Source organism: Xenopus laevis, chromosome 2S (genome assembly GCF_017654675.1).
Source record: "Xenopus laevis strain J_2021 chromosome 2S, Xenopus_laevis_v10.1, whole genome shotgun sequence".
Taxonomy (NCBI): Eukaryota; Metazoa; Chordata; class Amphibia; order Anura; family Pipidae; genus Xenopus; species Xenopus laevis.
Genome location: NC_054374.1, coordinates 141,096,368 through 141,121,624, shown reverse-complemented (window position 1 = coordinate 141,121,624; position 25,257 = coordinate 141,096,368). Strand labels below are relative to the sequence as shown.

The window sequence follows — 25,257 nt, the reverse complement described above, 5'->3', positions numbered from 1 at the left end:
CCTCTCCCATTGACTTATACATGAACTCGGTTTTAGCTGGTGAATAGTCAAATTCGAGTTCTTAAAGGGTCATGACATGATAAATCCCGATATTCGAATTAAAACTCAAATCGAGTTTGGATAATTCACAATTTGATTTTGAGAGTTTTGACTATAAAAAAAAAAAAAAATCAAAAATTTTAATTTTCAATTCCACCCTTAATAAATCTGGATATAGAAATGGAGAGGCGTTGCACACTCAATGAGAGAAATAACACTTAGTAGACAAAGGTGTTATTAAAAAAATAGCAAAAAGTTTTTTTTACATCAGACAAGCTGGTATATTAAATACATCAGTATTAGCGGAAATATATACAGTACATACCACCAAGTAACAAGATCAAGGCAAAAAGAGACAAACCACAGGGAGCAGATACACTTGCCAAGAATGAGAACACCCCAAAGTTTTGGCACTATAGCCTTTATCAAGGGGAATTCTGATGTGTCACCAAGCTGAAGTATAAATACCACATTCAATTAGACTCAAAAAAATCAAAGTTTTCGCGCGCTTCCTGCACTTCCGCATTCGTGACGTCACGTTCACCAGCGTTATTACGCTGGCGTTTTTACGCTGGGTAAACGCCCAGTGTAATTACGCAGCTCCCTACCTACGCAGGTGATGAAACCGGTATCAGTGTACATTGTACCATAGCAACCACAAGCAGCACATTATACAGTGAAACCAAAAGGCATTCAGTTATAACATCTCTGTCCTAATAGTGGGTGCTGGATAGTATCATGTCTTTAACTACCGGGAGCAGCGCTTTTTAACACAATATGGAGATTTGGTCACCTGATTCTGTCAACAGATAAACAACATCTATAAACAATTATGGGTATTTATAGCAACATATGTATGCAAACATAATCATACAGTACGTAAGGATCAATCACATAGACCTATATGCTCGGGAGTCCTGTGTCCTTTACTCATCACAGGATCGCAAAAAAAAGAGCATGTTAAGGTGGCCATAGACGCAAAGATCTTTCCCCGATTTGCCACTAACGGGCATGGCTATATCGGGGGTAATCTGAACGTTCGGGCCTATGGCCGAACGATCGGATTACGATGAGAGCGCAATGGGCTCCGGCGGGACGGTCACGACAAAATCAAACCTCTCCGATTGACCACACGACCGATCTCCACCAGATGAAAAATGTCGGGACTCCACACACGGTCCGAAAATAGTACGATTCGTACGATAGGATCTTTTCGTCTATGGCCAGCTTTAGTCTTAGTAGTGCTCAATATAAAAACAATCACGGCATAAAAATACTAAAACTCATTAAGAGACATACTAATATATTATCGTCTTTAAAGTGACAGTGTGTTCTACTAAAAATCCCCATTCATTGGAGTGACATAAAGTGACATATGTTACCACTGAAAAGTGCATCAGTGCAAAGATTCAATTATATGCATTTAAAGTGACAGTACTAAAATTCAGTGCATCATAAGTGGCCAGATACATCTAATCATTTATACAATGGTCACCACACATTCACTAGTAAGTTAATGAAACATCAGCCTTGTCAATAGTGTCAAAGAAACATCGTAGCAACGTATGCCCATGTCTCTCTTCTGTGAAGTGTCCGTGCAATATAGTGAGGCTGTGTCAAAAAAATGCCGATATCCATTAACCATCTCTACCATAGTAAAGCCAACCATTACCATTGGAGGAATTCATTAAAGGTGCCAGTGCCTTACAGAATTAAAATCCACATTAATTGTTTTGTGAGATCACCATCAGGATCCTATGTGATCTGTAAGAACAACATATAATATTAAAATACATTCACTTAAATGTATTATTTAAAAACATCAGAATTAATTAAAAACCCATTAATAACACAAGCTGAAGTCAAAGTATTACAGAGTCTATAAATCCATCTCAGCTCCTGTTGTTTTAGCAGCAGTTCCCTATCACCACCCCTAGTCTGTGTTTTCACCCGTTCTATGCCCATAAACCGCAGCTGGCTCACCTGATGATATTCTTGAGTGAAATGTCTTGCTACAGGGGATGATTCTTTGTTCAGACTTATATCGCTTCTATGTTCCCCTATCCTAACACTTAGGGCCCTTGTCGTCTCTCCTACATGGAACTTCCCACACAGTATTTCAGAATATAGAACATATATAGTCAGATTGACAATTAATGTAGTCCTTCATTGGATATTCTCTACCCATCCTAGGATGGTAAAACCGGTCTGCCCATGTCACAAAATTGCTATTCACACACCTCCCACATCTGTACATACCCTTGGTTCCACTTAGCCACGTGCCTTGTTTTTCGATGGGCTCAGATAGTGCATGAACTAATTGGTCCCTCAGGTTATTTGCTCTCTTGTATGCCATCATTGGAAAGTCTGCAACCCAAGGCTTCAGTTTCTGGTCCATCTGTAATAGATGCCAATGTCTATGTATAATCTCTTTTATATAGCCTGATTGTGTTGAATATGTGGTTACAAAAGGCAATCTATTAGATTTCTTGTTGGTTTTTTTACATAATAGATCTGACCTGGGTTTGTTTTTTGCTTTCTCTTTGGCCTCGTCTAGGAGTTTCGACCCATATCCTCTGCTTTTAAAGTTAGTCATCATTTCAACTGTTCTCTCCTCAAATTTGTCCTCTGTGCTCACAATCCGCCGCACCCGTAACAATTGACTGTAAGGTAAACCTTTTGTGGTGGCCGGGTGATGGAAACTACGTGGATCCAAATACGTGATCCTGTCCTGTCCGTAAATATCGGTAGCCAGTATCCCCTCTTTCAATTCCACAATGACATCTAGGAAATGTACCCAGGGCCGCCATTAGAAATCACGGGGCCCCGTACAACAAAATTTTCGGGGCCCCCTGGACCCCGCCCACCCCAGATCCCACCCACCCCAGATCCCGCCCACTTCACCACCCAGACATCAGCACTAAAAAAGGTGACCCCCCCCACACACAAGTTATAAAAAGCTATTGATTTTATAAGTTAAAAAAACTGTGGCACCAGGGCCCCCAAAAAAGTTTTTTTAAAAAAAAAAAAAAAAAAATTGGTGGTCAGGGCCCCCCTACAAGTTAAAATAAATAATTGGTGACCAGGGCCCCCCTATAAGTTAAAAAAATAATTGGTGCCAGGGCCCCCATAAAAGTTTTTTTTAAAAAAAACATTGGGCCCCCTTAAAAGTTTAAAAAAAAAAATTGGTGCCCCAGAGAATATTTTTAAAAAAACATTGGTGCCAGGGCCTCTCCTTACAAGTAAAAAAAATTGGGGCCCCAGAGAAAATTTAAAAAAAAAACATTGGTGGCAGGGGCCTATAGAGTATTACAATAATACATTGGCGGGCAGGGGATTTAAAAAAAAAATAATTGGTGTTCAGTATTGAACTCGTGGCTTCAGGACTTCAACTACACCTTCTTTCGTGACTTCGGGTCTTTTCGCCACTTCAGGACTTTGGGTCTTTTAGCCAATTTCAGGACTTCAGCTATTCGGCTTTTCAGATGGAAGAGGTGGCGCGGCTTCACTGTGGTCAAGGGGGGCCCTGCTATTTCAAAAAGGGCAGCACAGCTGGGCTCCATTGGGCATCCACACATAGGCAGGGTCAGACTGGCCCGGCGGGACACCATGAAAAAAACCTGGTGGGCCCCAACCCTGATGGGCCCCCGTCGTGCCAGATCCCCTTCTCCCAATCCCAGTTTGAAAATAAAAATTTCCTGACGTGCGGCAACGTGCGCGCATGCACTGTGATGCGCGGTGTGCTGGGCAGCGATGTCAGCGTTTGTGTGCCCGATGGCCCTGCAATAGGTGAGGAGGGGTGGGGGGCCCTGGACGGCAGTCCTGTTGGGCCCCAGGCCCAGCAGTCCAACCCTGGGCACTGCAATAGGTGATATGGTGAAGAAGGGTGGCGAGGGGGGGGCCTGGACGGCCGGCGGGGGGGCCCTGGATGGCAGTCCCGGTGGTCCCCCCAGTCCGGCCCTGTACATAGGGGCAAAAGGGGGGGGCACTTTCTCCCCCTGGATGCGCCTTGAGTGTGTGAGGCAGAGAGAGGAAGGAGGAGGGATGAGTGGGGGAGACCCTGGGATCCATTTTGGGACATTGGGAGAACAGACGCCCCGGCTGCTGCACTCTCTCCTAAGGAAGAAATACAGACTCGCCTCTTCTCACTGATTTAAGAGGCTGCAGTGACCGCTCAGTCCATGCTGCAAAAACTTGTTGAGTTGCAAACTCCCCCCTCGCTCGATCCTTCCTCCTTAGCCCTCAGCCCCTCCCTCCTCAGCCCCTCCCCTCTCAGCCCCTCCCCTCTTAACCCTCCTCCGTGCTCTGTGTTCAGCTTGTGAGCTAGGGTTTTCATGTCAGCCTTGAGCACGGAGGAGGGCTAAGAGGGGAGGGGCTGAGCTGAGGAGGGAGGATCGAGCGAGGGGGGAGTTTGCAACTCAACAAGTATTTGAAGCACGGACAGAGCTGTCACTGCAGCCTCGTAAATCAGTGAGTAGAGGCGAGTCTGCATTTCTTCCTTAGGAGAGAGAGCGCACGCAGCTGGAGCGTCTGTTCTCCCCCCCTGAAAATTTTTCAGTGGACGCCTCTGCGGGCCCCCCTTCAGGTCCGGGCCCGGTACAGTAGTACCCCCTGTGCCCCCCTGATGGCGGCCATGAATGTACCTGATGTGTATCATGCTCAAGTGTGAACTTAATCGTTGGTATTCTGCAGTTTAGGTAGTCTCTGAATGAATATAGGAGTTCCTCTGTCCCCTGCCAGATAAAGAACAAATCATCTATGTAACAAAGCCAGGTCAGTATGTGGCAGTATGTGGTTTGCGTATGCAGGGGCCACATTAGACCCCATCGACGTACCCTGGCCTCAACATAAAATAATTTTTCTTAAGGACCCATCCCAGAAGCTGCATTAGTAATTCTGGAACACCCTCTGGTAATTGTAACTCACAAATGGCCAGCACTATTGTGTCAATGCCATGGCCATGCGGAATAGAAGTGTACAAGGAGGAGACATCCATTGTGCAGAGAATGGCGTCATTTGGAACTTCAGCAATAGTCCCCAGTTTATTAATGAAATCTGTGGTGTCTCTTACATATGACTTTGTACATACCACAATTGCATTTAAAACGCTATCCAAAAGAGTTGCTAGGGGTTTAAAGATGGATGACATCCCTGCAACAGTGGGTCTCCCAGGTGGTTTCTGTAGGTCCTTGTGAATCTTAGGGAGGAGATAAAAAAAAAAGGTATAATTTGGTTATTAACTTCTAAAAACTTTCTTAAACGGTTTGTAATAATGCCTGCCTCCTCACTGTCCCTTAGGACCTGGTCTATCATAGACTTCAGAGCATTAGTGGGATCTCCCTCCAGTAACCTATAGTGTGAAGGCACACATAGTTGTTCTAGAGCTTCCTCTCTGTAATACTCAGTGCTCATCACTACTATTGCCCCACCCTTATCTGCCGGTTTTATAGTGATGGAGGCATCATCTCTAAGGTTCTGTAAGGCATCTCTCTCAATTTTAGTCAAATTCTGGGACTTCTTAAGTCCAAAAGGGCACTTTAACTTATCCACATGCCTCTTAACCACTTGTACAAATGCCTCAATACAATGATTGGTCATTGGGGGGGAAAACGTACTTTTTGCTCTACATTTGTTGGTATCATACCAGGTCTCAATATTCGTGTTCCTGTATCTTGTGAATCCTCACTATCGTCCTCCTCAGATGGCAATCGGTCTTTATCGGAGGTATCCTGTGCAAAATGAGCCTTAAGTCTCAATGTCCTAAAAAATATTTCAAGTTCTACATCAAGGAGCAATTTATCACCATTGTATGTGGGTACATACCCCAAACCCTTGTTCAATACACAGATCTCTGGTTCGGTCAGGGTCCTCCTACTAATATTCACCACTATCGATTTTTCATCCTCGTTGAGGTCTGAAAGGCCACTGGTTCTTTTGTCCCTTTCTTTCCTTTTCCTGCCTCTCCTTGTTTTCCTCCTGTGCCTCTGCCTAAAAAAGGACTGGAAGGAATGTCAGAGCTTTCTGATCCACTAGCCCCCTCACTTTCCACCAACCTGGTCGAACTATATGGCCTCTTCCTGATAAAGGGTCTTTTCCAGTTATAAACCCTATCTTCCTGATAGTCTATGGTATCCCTTTTTAATTTGTCAAGTTTCACCTTGCATAAGTCACTCTGATGTTTATCAACCGTATCCTTCAATTTCACTAGCAAATCATCAAATTCAGCTTCTCTATATGTGGCCTGAATATTTTGTTTCAACTCAGTGATGTCGCTCCTAAGTTTACTCAATTTTGTTTGAATCCCCTCGATTGTCAGTGCCATAAGATCAAGGCTACATTTATTTAGTATCTTCTCCCAGTTTTTACAATGCATGTAATCTTCCTCACATAGTGTTGGCCTAATTCTCTTTACTTTCAAAAATTCAATCAATGTGTCTGAATGCAATTGCAAACTCAATTCCATTTTAGAAAGAAATTCCAGTCTCTGTATTTGGGCACTTTTGTCAGTTTCAAAATTAACCAAGTTAGTAGAGAACCTGGAAATAATATCATTGACCTCAGCTTGTGTATAGGCAAGCGTATCTGCTTTTCTTGTGGTTAGGGAGCCAATGTCAGCAAACGACATGTCGGGTGCTCACTCCTGTAGGGTTATAATACCTTAAAAAAGTATTTTTTCTATTGTGAATATATTGTGAGTGCCCTCCATCAACTTATAGTCTTAATAAATCTGCCCCTTAGTTGATACAATTAGTTGATACATTTCTCAGCAGTATCTGTTTAGCAACTATTGTATCAATTCTAACATCTGCCTTTAATGAAACCCAGAGATTCTGCTCAGCAGGGACAAAGATAACAAATGTATCAATTTAGAGCAGTTAAAGGGTCAGCAACACCTCAACACATTGCCACCTAATGTATATCTAACATTTGTGTTATTTTAACCCAGTTTACCAGTTTGCTGCCCAGTTCTCCAGTTTAGAAAAAATGCTCTGTAAATGTAGTATTTGCACAATTTATTATTATTGGCAGAATGAGACAGTACTTACTAGTGATGTGCGGGTCAGGGTTTTCCGGACCCTAACCCGCCCGCACTTCCGGGTTCCTTATATAGACTCGCGCCGACCCGCCTCATCGATGATGTCACAAAAGGGGTGTGGCGAGCAGGCGCACAGCTATAAAGCAGGAAGTCGAAAGCCGGCATTTGAAGGTGGCGGGCGGGGAGAGCAGGAGAAGAGCTCAACCCACACACCCCCCGCAGGTATCGGGTCGGCCTGCACATAACTAGTACTTACAATGCCCTCCTCAAGGTAATTTATGAACAAAAAACAGATATGGTTACCACCTTTTAATAAATAAATTCTGTCTTGGACGATAAATGGGGCTGGGTTGTAAAGGGTGGATTTGGCAGAGGTTTGGTGTGCAGAGGAGGGTCTTGTAGGTTGAGGGTAAGCTGGGAGTGAGAATTGGGCTAAAAAAAAAGGAGAGGATCTGATCAAATACAGTTTAGTTTGTCAAAAATGTCATCTAAGGCTGGAGCGAATACAACTTCCTCATTTTTACAATGAACTGTTCCTTTAATGGCAACAGCAGCTCTGGCAGTTGATTTACCTGCTGGACTGGGTGATAATGCTCGCAGGGTTGGACTGGAGCCTTGGGGGCCCTCTGAGTCTGCAAAACAAAAGGCCCTCCTGGCAGTCCCCTCCCGACCTTGAAACTCCAGGCCTTGCTATGCGCATCATTGGAAACGCTGCCGGCACATACACTGAGTCACCCCACTAACAAGCCTGGTTCTGCTGCTAGATAACACCCCTAGGGTTGCCACTTGCCTGGTTTTGACCCGGACAGCTTTTTTGAAAGTACAAACTAGCCAAGGTATGATTTGGGCCTTTGGCTGGTTTTTACTTTGGAAACCAGCCAAAGTTTTTTTTTTTTTGCCCTAATGTGCCAAGCCTGCGACTCCCAATGCATGTTGGGTAATGTAGTTTTTGTTTTAACAATTCGCCGGCTGCCAAGTTTAATGTAAGACTACAATACCCAGCATGCAATGGGACTGACTTGTGTAGAAGTCGAGATTTACCAGATTTTTGCCTGTGTACCCCAGTCTCCCGTCACTCTTAAGCATTCTCGCATTTTCTGGTGACTTTCCTCATTTTCAGACAATTTTGGAGCAAAAAATCTGCTGGCCGCCAAAATGTCTAGAGGTTGAGCCATTTTAGCAATATTTATTGAAATGGTATATGTATTAGGCCTTATGGGGCCCCTATACCTCCTGGGCCCCTCGCTATAGTTACTCCCCTGGTGACGGGCGAATCTGTCCTATTTTGCTTCATAGAAAATTTTTGCAAATCAGTAAAAAAAAATTAAAAAAACTTTTCACGTATATTTATTTATTAGACTTATTTTTCGCTATTTTTAAGGCTGTTTTGTAGCTGACTTTGGCTGGTTTTGAAAATTAGACCCAGCAACCCTGGTAATGTTGTCCTAGTGAGGTACAGTATCAGCTTCGGTCAGCTCACAGTACTGTTTCATGTGTAAATAGAAGGCCAGTCAGTACCGTGCAACCTACACAGCCACCAGGCAGGTCTAACTTGCTGCGCAGATAAGAGGGGCGGAGACAGCAGCCTGAGGCTCGTGCACATTTACTTTTAGCGCTGGGTGAGAACGAGGGCAACAAGCCAGGGCTGTAAATGACAGCGGATTCAGCCCATATTCCCGCGCAGATACATTGGCTGCCAGCGAGAGGCACAAACGGCTTCTCCAGCTTGACTTCTATTCACTGTCCGTTGTTCCGCCAGCTGATTCCATTGAACATCTCTGCCGCTAGAGGTCGCTGTTCTCTGGCAAAGTCTTCTGGGTTAGCAGCGGCCGTGCGTCTGTTCAGCTGGGGAGGGGGCGGAGTCCGCAGTCGCTTCCTGGCCAAGCATGGCGAATGTGCTGTGCTGCTTCAGGTGCTGTGTGGACGATGCCTCTGGGCACATTCCGCTCAAGGAGATGCCGGCAGTACAGCTGGACACGCAGCACATGGGTAAGATGACATTTGGGCGTCACTTAGGTCCTAGGCGCAATCATTCCAAGGGTTAATCGTTAACCTACTGACTGCCACTGACAAGTCTCTGTTATTCTTCCGCCCCCACGTCTTCCCATTATGTACAGACCGTCCAGCTGCTCTTGGACACGCCCACCCTCAGGCATTGGCTTCTTTGTGAATCCCTTCTCCCTGACCCCTCACTTATATAGTGGCCAGACCCCTTATTTATATAGTTCCCAGGCCCTCTATTTATATAGTGCCCAGACCCCTTCTTTATATAGTGCCCAGACCCCTTCTTTATATAGCGCCCTGACCCCTTATTTATATAGCGCCCAGACCACTTATTTATATAGCGCCCAGACCCCTCACTTATATAGTGCCCAGACCCCTCACTTATATAGCGCCCAGACCCCTCACTTATATAGCGCCCAGACCCCTTACTTATATAGCGCACAAACCCCATTATTTATATAGCGCCCAAACCCCTTTATTTATATAGCGCCCAGACCCCTTATTTATATAGCGCCCAGACCCCTTATTTATATAGCGCCCAAACCCTCTCTTTATATAGCGCCCAAACCCTCTCTTTATATAGCGCCCAAACCCCTTATTTATATAGCGCCCAGACCCCTTATTTATATAACTCCCAGACCCCTTATTTATATAGCGCCCAGACCCTTTATTTATATAGTGCCCAATATTAACCGTGCTTTACACTCATTCATATTAACCCGCAGACTGAAACAATGTAACAGGCTAAAAATGACACGAAAGGGCCCTGCTCCCCAGAGCTTACAATCTAATGGATCTGCCTCAGCCTAAGAAAAAGCTGCATGCCATGGAAAAGGACAATCACCAAACCTGTTCTGGCAGCCTAGAAACAACTGAAAGGGCCTGTATACAAATATTCCAATATATATAATATAAACAGATTAAGTCCAGAAATTCGGCCGAAATCATGAATTCAGCTCTGTTTTATTCATGGCGAAACCACATAAACACAATACCTCTTAAATTATTTCCTACTTTGTTGCAGGTTAGTGTGACATATTAAAGGTACACTCGCTTCTGCATGAAAGGTGTTGTTCAATCTTATATTAACTTTTAGTATCCCGTAGAGAGTGATATTCTGAGACAATTTGCAGTTGGTTTTTCTATTATTTGTGGTTTTTGAGTTATTCAGCTTTTAATTCAGCAGCTCTCCAGTTTTAGAAATCTGGTTGCTTGGGTCTATGTTACCCTAGCAACCATGCATTGATTTTAATAAAAGACTTTAGTGGAGGGCCTCAATAGAAAGATGAGTAATAAAAAGTACCTATAACAATTAATTTTGTAGCCTTACAGAGCATCTGTCGTATGGTGTCAGTGACCCCCCTTTTGAAAGCTGGAAACAGAAGAAGAAGGCAAATAATTCAAAAACTATATAAAATAAATAAATAAATAATTGTGGAACTAGAGGTTTTCAAACATATTTAAGTATGTCTGGTGGCCTTTCCATATATTTATTGGTGTTACTGTTCCTTTACTCAAAGGGAAACCACTCCTTTAAGAGCTTTGTCTCTATTATTGACCAAAATGGCACCAATGAAGAGGATTATGTCTTGGGGAAAAACATGTTCAATTATCTTTTTATGTTACTTGGTTTCTTTCTCTGGTTCATTCAAGTGAGGTCGGAATAACCGTAATAACAACAATAACAGATATGGTTGTTCTTTTTGTCAGTGTGTTATTCCCAAAGAATGACTTGCACCTCTGGCTTTAAAGGAAAATGTCAATATAAAAACAAAAACTACCAGTATGATATCTTCATTACATTGTCTTTGATTCTGATCATCTTTGAGCTATGCCACAATCTTCTGAACTATTTCTAGTCTTTCTCCATTAGTAAATGCACCTTTTGCCTCTGTGTAATGTTGTGCTTTTACTTGCAGGAACGGATGTTGTAATCGTCAAAAATGGCAGGCGAATCTGTGGCACAGGGGCCTGTCTTGCCAACGCACCTCTTCATCAGAACAAAAGCTATTTTGAGTTTAAAGTACAATCTACAGGTTTGTAATAGCTGCGTTACTCATAAGTGTGAACAATATAGTGGATAATGGGAAAGGCTTGTTCGATGCACCGTTACACTGCAAAGGGGACCTGCCATTTCAGCTGCCCCAGCCTAAAAGAATTAAATTCCCTAGTCTGAAGAAATAAATTAATTCCTACATATGTGTGAAAATAATATATATAGTAGTATAATTTAGGACATCATTTCTGTTAGTCGTGTCTATAAATTGGTGTTTTTTTCAGCCATACTTGTCTCCTGTAATGGTGTTTACTGGGATATTGTAGGCATGTACATCAGTGTGGCTATATTACTGCAACCAAGAGTCTGGTTCTCTCTCTCTCTTTCTCTCTCTCTCGTGCAGTTTACCTTGACAACTCAAAGAAACTTATATTCATTATTATGATGGAATTGATACTTGTGTGTTTATACAATACAGAAACTAGGCTGTATCCTCCCCTCGGGCAGATAAGGATATGAATAATTAAACATCATTACAGTAGTGTGCTAAATAAGAATTTGTTGCATTGTTCTTACTCTTACCTTGAACAGCCTTGTTGGAAAGTTGGTGCTGTTTATTTAGGCTATAACGGAAGAGTTTTCTGTGTATAATATGACCACAATGGTATAATTTATTATATTTGTTGGAAAAACAGGTAAAGATGATCTAGTAATCATTGCATAATATTTCAGGTATATGGGGCATTGGCGTTGCAACACAAAAAGCAAATTTGAACCAAATTCCACTAGGACGCGATGTCCATAGCCTAGTCATGAGAAACGATGGGACCATTTACTATAACAATGAGGAAAAGAACAGTCTGCCAGCAAACGGTTTACCCCAAGAGGGTGATGTTGTGGTGAGTAAACACATTTGTTATATACTGTGTGTGTGTGTGTGTGTATATATATATATATATATATATATATATATATATATATATATATATATATATATATATATATATATATATATATATATATATATATACATAGAATGGACCAGCACACCGTTTTCTTCAATCAAACGTGTTTATTCAATACACACTGTGCATCCAACGTTTTGGCCCGCATCCGGGCCTTTATCAAGGATAAAGGCCCGGATGCGGGCCGAAACGTTGGATGCACAGTGTGTATTGAATAAACACGTTTGATTGAAGAAAACGGTGTGCTGGTCCATTCTATGCATGTATAAAGACTTTGACCGAGCACCCGGCCTGGAGAAAAAAGTGGACAGAGTGCAGGTGTTTGTACTATAATATATATATATATATATATATATATATATATATATATATATATATATATATTATATTAGTACTCCCATCCTGCCTGATTTTCCGCAAAAATGCTGAGCAATATCTGCTTTACTTATTGGAGAAGCCAAAAAAAGTTACAGTTAAAAAAACCCTACCCCCCTACCCTACATAGAACCTCCTCCCCCAGCCTAAGTGTTACCCCGGGCAAATGCCCCTAAGGCTTTACTTACCCCTGCAGATTCTGTCCAGTGTAGTTCACAGGCACCATCTTCTTCTCTTCGGTAATCTTCAGAATGAGACCAGCGTATCGGTGCATGCGCAGTTGGAGAGATTTTCTGTCCCGCGAAACTCATGAAAATTGCAGAAGCACTGGTCTCAATTAGTTGATTACCGAAGCGGCTGAAGATAGCGCCTGTAAACTCCGCTTGACAGAATCTGCATTGATGGGTAAGTAAAGACTTTTTTTAACTTTAGGGTTTGCTTCTCCTTTAAAGGGGAACTCCACAAAATCATAATTTGAGCTTTTTGAAAAGTAAACATAATTTCAAGCAACTTTGTTATATACATCAATTTAAAAAAATGCAGAATTTTCTTGATTTGTAATGGTTTGGAACAGCTCCCTAAGCCTAGCTCCCTGCTGATCTGTCTGACTACTTTGCTGAGCTGGCTGACTACTGTTACTTTGTATCAACAGCCAGCTGTCCTTGGCCTGTATCCTCCAAACCCCACAATTCCCTGCACATGTGATTTCAATAAGGAAAGGAACATCACAGTGCAATGCATTGTGGGTTATGTAGTTCCTGCATGCTGTCTGTAAGCTGTGGAGAAGTTGTTACAATTTGTAACATCAGTGTTTAGTCCCGCCTTCCCTGCCAGGATTTCAAATGATGCAGAAAGAGAAGAACTGTTAAACAGCTGGATTCAGCAGAAAATGGCATTTACTGTATTTATACTTTTTGAAGAAACGGGTAACTGTGATTGGTATATTAGGGGTGTCTGTGTAATGTGGGCCTCTTTCTGAAATTTTGGTTTGGAAGCCGGAGTTCCCCTTTAAACTACCAAAGAGTACTTATTTGCTAATGTCAAAAGCTTTGGGTGTTTGTGTGGATTTGGAATGTGGTCCGGTGTAAATGGCCACAGCTCGGCAATTAAATGACCTAACCAGATATTGGCTGGGATGCCATATTTTTTGCCCTTACTCAATACAACATTCCGCCAGTCCAGTGGAGAGTTGCAGACTTAGCAGTCAATATTGGACAGTGTATGGCCACATACTGAGTGAATATTCAGGATGACTTGCAACCTTGGGTTCAATTATCAAGAACTGAAAGGTACACCAAGACACCAAAGTGCTACCTAAGTCATCTCTCAAATAGGAAGGATGCTTGTCAGAGAAACAACACAGAGGCCAATAATGAAAGGGCACAGAGTTTATTAATGGAGACGAATAAAAATGCACAAATGCTTGGTTGCACAAAAGAAGCCATTACTCAAAAAGAACCATATGAAAGCATGTCTGGATTTTCCTAAAAAGCATGACAGTGACCCCCTATACAATATGGGAAAATGTTTTGTGGTTACATGAGACCATGATGGAGCTATTGGCCAAAGTTCTACATTCTCCAGACCTTGAAGACACTGGGGCTCATTCCTTGTTGAGCAATAGAATGGATGGTACAAAAGACGCAAAATTCTACAACATTGATTGTAAAGGTTCATGTTTCAGCACCTGCCCAGGTTGACTCAGAGCATCATTGAGAAGAACATTGAGAAGTGGTGGTGGCGCTTTCTGCAGAACTTACCCTAGGCTCTCTAGAGATTAGAATTGCTGGAGCGACTTTGGGTTTCACTGGCTGTTAATTTGGTGATTGTGTAATAAAATACCCGACTTATCTTTTGTGGAATTTTTACATGCCTTCCCTGTTTTTTTTTTTTTTTTTTCGTTTTTTACAATACAAACAAAATCACTTTCAGTGATGATAAACTGCATGTTATTTTGAATACAGCCAATATGCACAGACCCGCATAAAGCTCACATGGCTAGTAAGGAATAGAGTTGTATTAGACTGCATCCATTCAACAGTCAGATGTGTACTTATGCTCTAACATATGTCATTTCTCATTTCTTTAGGGCATTTCATATGATCATGTAGAATTAAACATCTATTTAAATGGAAAAAATATGCACTGTCCAGCTTCTGGTATCAGAGGGACTGTCTACCCTGTTGTTTATGGTAAGTTACAGGTATCACGTTTGTGTTCTGTAAGTACTGAAACTTTTTAAAATGGTGCATGGTTGTGCTCCCCTCTAGTGATTTTGTCGTCCGCTTACTAGAGCAAGAGACTCTGTGTCACCATAATAACAATAACAATGGAGACTGTCAGACTGACATTTCTACATGAATTCAATTCACATTCCATAAGTCAGAGTAGTCTATTCTGAAATATAGATCTTTGCCATATAAGACATATTTCTGGGACATATTTCTGTACTGTCCAATCCTGTTCAGTTTAACAATGGCAACTTTTCCATACATTTATTTCATTTATAAGTATGGCAAAATAGTCAGCAAAAGGCCTATAACGTCAAAGGCAAAAAAAAAGTGTGTTTGTTTGTACAGAAATGCAAATTGGAGTTCTGTGACCTTTATTGTATCTTCCTCCCAATGTGTCCCCTATTTCTTTTTAAAGCTAGCCTTATATTCTCATATGGATACCCAGCAAAACTTGGAACTCACAACTATTATGTTTGCTCACATGGTGGACCAGATTGGACCATAACTGTCACAGTGTTTGTAGCAGTAATCCTGGGACTGCTAGTGAGATCTCTCTTTAGTAAGCAGGAGACCCCTGCCAGGACCAGTCTTCATCAATGTCCTTTTGGGGCCTGCTGCTGTGGAATGAAATAATTCCAAATCTATGGAAAAGAAACAATGAAGACCAATTGCAAAGTTTTTTTCTATAACATACTAAAAGTTAATTTAAAGGTGAACCACCCCTTTAACAAGATAGCTTTGTTCTGCCAAAATATTCAAAACCTATAAATTTGGTTATTTTGTCTGGGTTTTGTGTGGAATTTCAACTACACGGACACTATAGCATGAAACATCCCTCTGTTATAACCTCATAATCCACTATTTCTTTGTTCTTCCTTCAGTTGACGACAGCGCAATTTTGGACTGCCAGTTTAGCGAGTTTTATCACACCCCTCCAGCTGGATTTGAGAAGATTCTCTTTGAGCAGCAGATTTTCTAAAGACTGGACTCCTTCTGCAGTCACACAGCTTGGTCCTCACTACCTAAAACTGCAAGATATATACTGTAATGTTCTTTTTGTCTCCCTTATGGCACAGGATTTTCAGGGGTGTGTGAGAGTATTTAATAAGGTGTTGACGTCCTTTTGATGGGCCTCCTCTATCTGCTCATACCCTAACTTCTATTCCCGCCCCCACTACAAAAGGGTTTCTGGGCAGCTGTTGCATATCTACATGTAAATATAAAATACTAAGTGCATTTCCTTTCCATGTGCAGTATTATTTGTGATTTTATTTATTTTACAATATTTTTTTTTGCCGAGCTCAGAGCCCTCCTCGTGAAATAAACGAGTGATTATAATGCTTAGCTTCCTACAGAATTACTGTACAGAGACTCTGCACTAACACTATGACACTTCAAACCCTTTCATGCCAAGGGGGTGTGCGATGCATTCAATAACCTAAAAACTCTCCCAATTGCTTTTTCTTTTTTGAAGCAGTGTGTCTTTTGTCTGTGATTAATTCCCAGAGTGCCTTATGGTACATTTTTGCTACTGACAAAAAAAAAAACTGCATGTTTGTTCTGCCACACTGATACTGATCAGTGGGTTTCCTCCATATAACAACCATGGTGTGCCTGCTTGGGTGCTTATGGGGTACATACTTATGATGGACCTTTTATTATCCTCACACTTTGTTAAATAATATTGTGCACACTTCAGATGTAGAATTCTGCACTTTCGTCGTCGGCAGCATTTCTCGTGTGTCGTGACAAAATTCAGCTTTGTGTTTCAAAAACTCCTATTTATGATCGAGCCTTCCTACCTGAATTCTGTGAATCTTGGGCACTAAAAAAAAAAAATCTAATTGGCACAGTAAATGTTAATATGTTCATGTATTTGTGGTAGTTATTTAATAGAAAGCTTTTATTCATTAATACTAAAAGGAAATTATTACCAAAACGTGAGCTTCTTCCATATGAAAGTATTTTGTATCATGGACACAATTGTATCCTGTTGTTTCAGAAATAAAACCTACAAGAATCCTATCATCACAACCTTTCAACTTTTGAAAATATTTCTATTTTTAATTCTGCCCTATATATATCGGAATGGTAAGAATATTGTTTCCCAGAAACATCAAAGCTGCCACCTGTTTCCCACTGTAGATACATTGCATTGAATCAAGTATGGAACACCTGCATGGTTTTTGCCTGAAAACATGCACTGCAGCAAGCATTAGGCTGATACTGATTGGCTGCAGTGGAAAGTGATTGACAAACTCATTGCTAAAAAATACAGGTGCTTTAACTTAATACATTTTTCTTAAATGCCTAGCTGTATGCAAGTAATAGAATTTTTTATTTTCTTTTAGCTGTGCTTGAGTGGCAGTACAAAGAAAGCAGTGGGCTGGCTCTGCAGTCTGCACGTACCAGTAATATGGGTATTGGTACATGTATGGTAGCCTGGCATTCCTGTTAAGGAATCGGGCAGGTTTAAACATTTTAATTTGCAGATGTACCATGTCGACCTGGGAGTGTGACCAGTTGCACCATGTATGGCAGCCCTCAGTGTTGGTAAGCAAGTCTGATACACAGTATTAGATTTCCTTGGCTCTGCTGAATCCTTTTCAGCTGCCCAGTCTTTTGCTGTTCCAAAAACGACCTCTCTGTCTTACACCTTACTACCTTCCTTATTTACACCTGCAACATCACTGAGCAAACCAGAGTGTCTTTCCATTGGTGCAGGGAACACTTCTGCCTTCCCTTCCTGATATGCAGCTGAGCTGTTACTGAACAAGAATGTGTGTATGATCAAAATGTAATCATCCTGCTGTGACTTTTGATCAAACACTCTTTGCTCAATGACCGCTTGGGTGCACATCCAGCATAGTTCCTTTACAAGAAGTGGCCATACACAGGTTGATGAAAGCCTGTATACTGGGCATATTTGCACCTGGAGCGTAAACCATATCTTTGGCAACCAATCAGTAATTCGTTTTTTTTCCAGCCAGCTACTGGTAGAACAGTGAATGCAAATATCTGATTGGCTGCCAAGGATTACTGCTCAGGAACAGATTTGCCCATTGTTTATAAATGACCAGCCATTGACTGATGAGAACTGTGTGTATGTATGGCACAAAAGAAGGTTTGATCTGTGGATATCACTGCCAGTTATTTACAGTTTACGTTTCTAGCTTTAAAGGAGAACTAAAGGTTTAGTCATTGACCCAAACTCAAAGAAAACAAGCAGAAGGAGATTGCTGCAAATGAGCTCCTACAAGAATACCTTGGGCAGGTGCAGTTTTAAAGGAGAAGGAATGGCTTGCAGCACTTGGGGGTGCCAAATGTTAGCCCCCCCCCCCAAGTAATTGTAGTTACTTACCTGAAACCCTGGGCCGGTGCTCCTATCAGCAGAAAACTGCACCGGCCCGGGGTAATACCAGTTAGCACCACGGAGCAATCCACTTCCGTCTTCAAATTTCCTGGGGCAAACGCATGCGCAGTTCAATGAAATAGTGACTTTTTAGTTAAAGTTCGGCTTTTCGTTCTACTGCTCGTGCAGCCGTGCGAAGACGGAAGAAGATCGCTCTGTGGTGCTCACTGGTATAACCCCGGGCTGGTGTAGTTTTCCGCTGATAAGTGCACCTGCATGGGGTTTCAGGTAAGTAACTACATTCACTTGGGGTTGCCTAACATTTGGCACCCCAAGTGCTGCAGGCCTTTCCTTCTCCTGTAAGCAAACGGGAGCACCGGGCCGGTTTATCAGGTATGCACTTGTAATCAATGGGGGGAGGGGAATCTCTAACATTTGCCCCCCAGTGATTATACCCTTAATTCTACCTTAAACTAATGCTTAAAAATATACATTTTTATGATTTATGTGTGATACAGTGGGTCAAATTTGCCCAAGTGTTACCCATAGCAACTAGGTAAACTTACGGTGTTAGCCAGTCACAGGGCAATAAAAATAACAAAAAGGTGGTATAAAGGTGATGCCTTTATTGGCTAACTAACCTAATCATAGCAAACTTTCAGAACATTTTAGTTCCTTTTTCAAGCTGAACTTAATGAAGCTGTGGTTTTATATATCTATATATCTATCAGAGAACATTATATTCAGCTTGAAATAGAAACTAAAATGTCCTGAAAACTTAGCCAATAAAGGCATAACCTTTATAACACCTTTTTGTTCTTTTTTTTTGCCATAGCAACTAGTATTGTGATGCACCTGACCATAAACCGCCACTTCATCACCCACACCCAACCTCGCACACTTCCAAATTTATAGACTTGCCCCAACATCACATAAGGGGCAGGGCCACACAGCCGCAAATCTTTAGTGTCTGGCCACAGGAACAGATTTGGGGAGATTATTCGCCCCAGCGACAAATCTCTTCTTTGGGGCGACAATGTCCCCGAACTGCCTTCCCTCGGCTAAAATGAAAATCACCTGGGGGAAGGCACACGCGGTGCTTCATTTTCCGAAGTTTCCTTGTGACTTCAGGCGACTTTGGAAAAACGAAGTCGCTGGGGCGACTAATCTCCCCAAATCTGCTCGTGTGGCCTGACCCTTAAAAATGGCTCACTGAAGCTCAGTATCGCGTGTGAACGTTGGCTAAATCCACCCAACCGTCTGGCATTGGGACAGCCTGCACATCACTAATAGCAACCTTTGGCTTACCAGATGACAGCACTGACTTAGTAGGTTTTTGAAGGTACTCTTGTCTGTGTGTGCTTTTCATTTGTTTTCTTTGTTACTGAATTGCACACAAGTACTACCTGACAGATGGAATACAAGATGAGTAATGAGATACACTAAACATAAAAAGTGTTTAAACAAACATCATTACTTATGTGCAACTGTATAAACTCTTAATGAACAGCAGTATTGTATAAAATATGGGTTAATATACAGGTGCCATTTAAAAGAATTATTTGTTGAATTTAGCAGGGCGAATTTGGTTATGAAATGCAGCCATTCATTTTCTAAGAAAATACCCTTGGAAGTAATGCTTTCCTCTGTATCAATTTGAGATCCATTTGTTTTCTCCATTAATTCTGACATAATGCACTGTGTTAGTACATACCAAAGAACTGGTCGATTGGAAATATGTGCCATTAGGGTTCCCTGTGTTGCTTTTTTTACTTGGAAGCTTAATGGACACCCAAATCCCATAGTACAGTAGTTCAGGCACAAAGTGGCTGGTTAGAGATTGTACTTAGTTCCCCTACTTTTGATGTTAACGGTGCGTGTGCAGATTGCTTTCACTAGCAGTGTAGCATGCAGAGTTGACATCCACAGTTCAGCTGCAGTGTACACTATAAAAGAGTGTGGCGGTACAGGGGTTAGGTGTTTGTGTATGCAGGATGCATGCAGCTGAACTTTAAAATGATACTGTCATTTGAAAAAATGTTAAAAGAGCGGCTCCAACAGAATTTTGCCATATAATCCATTTTGCAAAAGAGCAAACAGATTTAATTTTAAAATCTGACATGGGGCTAGACATATTGTCCGTTTCCCAGCTGCCCCCAATCATGTGACTTGTATTCTGATAAACTCCAGTCACTCTTTACTGCTGTACTTGCAACTAAAGCTGGCCATAGACACACAGATCCTATTGTACGATTTGAGGATTCGTACGATTTTCGGATCGTGTGTGGAGTGTGCCGACATCTTTCGTCCGGCTGAGATCAGTCGTTTGGTCGAGCGGTCAGGGTTTATTTTGACCCGACCGATTCCGCCGGAGCCCATTGCGCTTTGTAATTGGATCGTCGGGCCATACAGCCAAACAATCAGATTACCCCCGATATAGCCGATATAGCCATGCTCGTTAATGGCATATCGGGGAAAGATACGCATTTTGACGATGTTGCCAAATGAGCAGATCTTTGCGTCTATGGCCACCTTTAGAGTGATATCACCCAACCCCCGAAAGCCTAACAAGAGAACAATGAGAAGGTAACCAGATAGCAGCTCCCTGACACAAGATAACAGCTCAAAATCCAAAATGTGTCACTGGTCATTCCTCAAAGAAGAGAAAAGGAAAAAAAAAACAGGACAATAATAGTGTAGTGTTCTTTTCTGGAGTCACACCTCCTTGTGCTTCCATTCACACATTTATCAGTGCTATTAACCCCACCTCGACCTTTTTAGATGCAAGTGAAATATTTACCAAGTGTACTTATAACACCATCTAGTAAAAAGTGCAAGTGCTAAGATATGAAAAGAGAAGTTGAAAGGTAAGTACCCACACGATTATGGTCCCACTTCTGGTGGTATATTATACTCACAGACGGCCCATGTAAAATCACATATCACGACATTAACTGCTCTTCAAATGATTCCCTTGGACAACAAAAGAGTGCTATGTGCGGCAAAACGTTTTATAAATACTTTAATAAAACACGTATTGCACTCACAATGTTTTCGGTTTTAAAATCCAAGCGGCATTCCTCTGGTGCGAGCTGAAATCCCTGCAGTGCGTAGTGTGGTGTCCACGGTATATCTCTCTCTGCCGGTACAGTATCCATCGTGTGTGCAGAAGTCTCCATGGCGTCCCTCGCAGTCCACTGCGCATGTGCATGTCACTTGCGCCTACGTCACCGCTGACGCGTTTCGCCTCACAGGCTTCCTCTTTGAGCGATGACGACCGTTCCCTTTGCCCACTCTTAAATGTCCAAAAGACTCTTGAATATTGCAACTTTATTGCGCACAAATATATTCCTTCCTTACATTGATTACCCTCACAGTCTCTTACAATGTGCCCAATCCCTAAAATGCAAACATTTCTATCTTAGTTAACAACCCCTGAAAAAAGTTTGTTTTTTTTTTAAATCAAAAAAGCTTGCATTTTAAAATCTACATTCAAACCATTAGGGGATAGGGACCCAAGTCTATGGATCCATGTGTGAATGTAAGCACAAGGAGGTGTGGCTCCAGAAAAGAACGCTACACTATTATTGTCTTGTTTTTTTCTCCCTTTTCTCTTCTTTGAGGAATGACCAGTGGCACATTTTGGATTTTGACTTTTTTGAAGGTTGGAGAGAGCCTTTTTATCGTTACTGGATTGGAGAACTCACTTGGTTTTGGGACTTTGGTTTTTCAATTTTTACAAGATAACAGCTGCCTGGTAGATATAAGAACAGCACTCAATAGTAAAATCCAGGTCCCACTGTGACACATTCAGTTACATTGAGTAGAAGAAACAACAGCCTGCCAGAAAGCAGTTCCATCCTAAAGTGCTGGCTCTAAAGGCACCAGGCAAAATGACCTGAGATGGCTGCCTACACACCAATATTATAACTAAAAAATACACATCCTGGTTCCACCCCTTTTGCACCACAGCCTGCCCCTTTTGTTCCTGCCCCCCACCACTGGCAACAGGCCCGGACTGGCAATCTGTGGGTTCTGGCAAATGCCAGAGGGGCTGCTGTAAAACGCCACAGAAAGTTGCTATTTAGTGGGCTTTGTTTGGGCCTCTGTGTACCTGAAATGCTATTCTGAATTTCTGACTCCGAGTCCAGACCTGACTGGCAAGTTGGCAACCTATACTTTGCACCCCCAGGTTTTTTTTTCATGTTTGGGTTACTCCCCATTGCATTCGAATGTGGCTCATTAAAGATATAATGCATGGAAGTGTACTATCCCTTTAAGAGGGGCCGTAGGCTGGTCCCTAGCTGGTACATAATACCACCCACCAATGGCGCGCCCAGGGGTTGCCTGGAAGGGCGGAGCCTGTAACCCCGCATTAGACAGAAAGGGCGGAGCACAATGGGAGCCATTCCACAGGCGGCTCTAGAGCGTTCCTTTTAGGCCACGTGACTGCCTACGTCAGTGGGAAAAATAGTCCACCTTTTAGTTGACCAAATACCGGCTCTTTACAGCCCATCATCTGGATAGGCTTTACTTTGATTGGCTCATAACAATAGCCTTCTGCGTGTCCCGAGGGGTTACGGAGAGTCGTAGTTTCAACGCAGCCGTCAACTCTAGCGTCTATAGACTGGAGCGCCGCAAAAGCGAACTCCATTCCAACGTGAAGATCACGCCCACGGTTTCCCCACGCGGTCGCGCAGGCCACGCTCAAGGTCTCATTGCGAGCGCGCACGCCACGCCCCCAAATCTTTACCCACCCCTTTCCCTGTGTGTGTGTGAGTGCGTGCGCGCGCAGGGCGGAGGAGTGCGGCTGTGGCGCGGGCTCGGAAGTGTTGGTGTCGCAGCCGGTAAACGGGCAGTGGGAAGACGCAGAAGAAGCAGCCGCCATGGCGGACAACGCCGGCCTAGATAACCACCGTATCAAGAGCTTTAAGAACAAGGGGCGAGATGTGGAGGTGAGTAGCGCAGTGAGCCGGGAAAGGCCTTATTGTGACTCAGGCCCTGACCTCTGTGTGGGGAAGCCGGTACCGTCCTCATAAAGTGGCTCGTCCTACTGTGTCACAGCGAGCGAGGGAGTAGTCGGAGCGCCGTATGGGTCGCTGAGAGAGTGCGGCATTGGGGCCTCCAGTGGATGTGCCGTCAGTGACACCTGCCCGGGAAGAGGCCATGCTGTAGTCTGTAGCCCTGCGAGCTCGTCTGATCATGTCAGCGGCTGCGGGGGGATCCTGGGACATGTAGTCATTAGAAGGCTTTTTTCCAGGGATTCCCATAGCTCTGCGCTGCAGCCCCCCGAACAGCAGAGATCCACTTTCTTCCCGGAAGTGCCTCTCTCCAAACATGGCTGGGGAATGTAGTAGCCTAGTAGCCCACCTGGCATGGCAGCCTCTTCTCCAGCTGTGAAGGTTACACTGGAGGTTTATTGCCGCACGATCAGTGGGGATTTCATTTGCATAAGCTGCTACAGTATTGCCATTCACTGTGTATCTATTGTATCATTGCAGTTGGTCGTTTCCCTGAGTGCCTCTCTAGCATGTCTGCCCTCAGTTCTCTAATACACTCATGGGCACAATATAAAGCTCTTGCCCCTGTATCAGTTTTCCTGCTTACTAATCATTGGAACATATTTACTTGGCTTATTTTGGGGGCCATGTATTGGTGTAACATTAGATGGTGATGACACACTCCTTTATCTGCCATTGTATTCATGACAAGTCCCACTGCTTCTCAGGGCCGCAGAAATGAAGATCAAACTGCACATTTGTTAAAAAATCAACCATTCTCTTGTGCAGAATCTTTACACTTGGTTTTTTTTTTTTTACCAACTTTTCCTGTTCCCATCTGTCACGCCTGCTTTCCTGTCACCTCATGTGCAGATATATTTACACCCCCTCATTTAAAAAAGAAATTTTGTGTAAAAAAAAATAAATAAAAAACATGAACGTACCAGTAAAAAACATGAACGTACCAGTGAGTTATGCTCATTATACTCATTTAGACAGAGGAATTGTGTTTAAAAAAGAAAAGTAGTGTTTCAGGCTGATTTATTGAATATTTCTGCAGAAACCCTAATAATCCCTCCCTTCTCTTCCACTTCCTGTTCCCTGAATTCCCAGGCTGTGCAGGGGAGCCAGTGCCTCTCAGCTCACTGCACTGTAGGACAGGAACCAATCAGCAGCTAGCAGGACCTGATAGGGAACTATCTGTCTGTGCTTGTGTGACTGCAGGGCTGTGATTGGCTGTCCCCCTCCTACTGTGCTTCTGGCAGGGACACGCCCACCCCTTATTTGAAACGGACCAGTGAACATCTATATGGAGCTCCAATAAAGGGGCTATTTTTAAAGATAATAATAATTTTTACCACCATGTAAAAGCAACACCATTGCTTTTTATTTAATTGCCTACAAAATAAGGGTTTTTTCATTTATCCAATATGTCTCATTTAAAGGGCAATGTTGGCTAAATATATTATTCCCAAACAAAGGTGGGGGCTAATAGATCCTGTGCTCTGGTTGGGGGTAACAGTAGATTTTTTTTTCTTTTTAATCGTCATTTAATGCCAGTGCTAGGACACTCACACTGGGAGGGAGCCCCCTGTGGGTGCAGGAGGCTAGAGCAAGTTGTGGCATTCGCTCATTATGCACGTTTGTGCCCCAACATGGCTGCTTGCAGCAGGCGCCCTCTCCCCTTGTGGCTGGCCTAGTGCTGGCTCTGGGCAATTTTTAAAAATAAAAAAAACTTTGGTTACCTCCAAATGAAGTGCAGGCTCTTTGGATGAGGATAATATATTTAGCAAACAGGTACCCTTTAAAGGGGTTGTTTACCTTTAAGTAACTGTTAGTATGATGTAGAGCAGTGATCCCCAACCAGTAGCTCGTGAGCAACATGTTGCTCTCCAACCCCTTGGATGTTGCTCTCAGGGTCCTCAAAGCAGGTTCTTATTTTTGAATTCCAAGCTTCAAAGCAAGTTTTAATTGCATAAAAACTAAGTATAATGTCAAATAGAGCCTCTTGTAGGCTGCCAGTCCACATAGGGGTTACCAAATAGCCAATCACAGCCCTTATTTGGCACCCCAAGGGACTTTTTCATGCTTGTGTTGCTCCCAACTCTTTTTACATTTGAATGTGGCTCACGAGTAAAAAAAGGTTGGGGACTCCTGATGTAGAGAGTGATATTCTGAGACAATTTGAAATTGGTTTTCATTTTTTTATTATTTGTGGTTTTTGAGTTATTTGGCTTTATATCCGGCAGCCTTCCA

At 42.7% G+C, this 25,257-nt stretch overlaps 2 protein-coding genes across 3 annotated transcripts in view; both read left to right on the top strand.

Moving 5' to 3' along the window:
- The first annotated feature begins 8,685 nt into the window (after window positions 1-8,685).
- spryd7.S (SPRY domain containing 7 S homeolog) lies at window positions 8,686-16,488 on the top strand. The gene is given in 5 exon segments (NM_001094506.1): window positions 8,686-9,064; window positions 10,999-11,115; window positions 11,808-11,974; window positions 14,505-14,607; window positions 15,531-16,488. Coding segments are annotated over 5 exon segments (588 nt in total). The 5' UTR covers window positions 8,686-8,961; the 3' UTR covers window positions 15,629-16,488.
- Window positions 16,489-22,399: 5,911 nt separating this feature from the next.
- Window positions 22,400-25,257, top strand: part of kpna3.S (karyopherin alpha 3 (importin alpha 4) S homeolog) — a 33,300-nt gene continuing 30,442 nt past the window's right edge. Inside the window, exon 1 of one of the 2 annotated variants that reach the window (XM_018248162.2) lies at window positions 22,400-22,956. In XM_018248162.2, coding sequence (XP_018103651.1) covers window positions 22,888-22,956 — 69 coding nt within the window. In that variant the 5' untranslated portion in view covers window positions 22,400-22,887. 2 annotated transcript variants of the gene reach the window in all.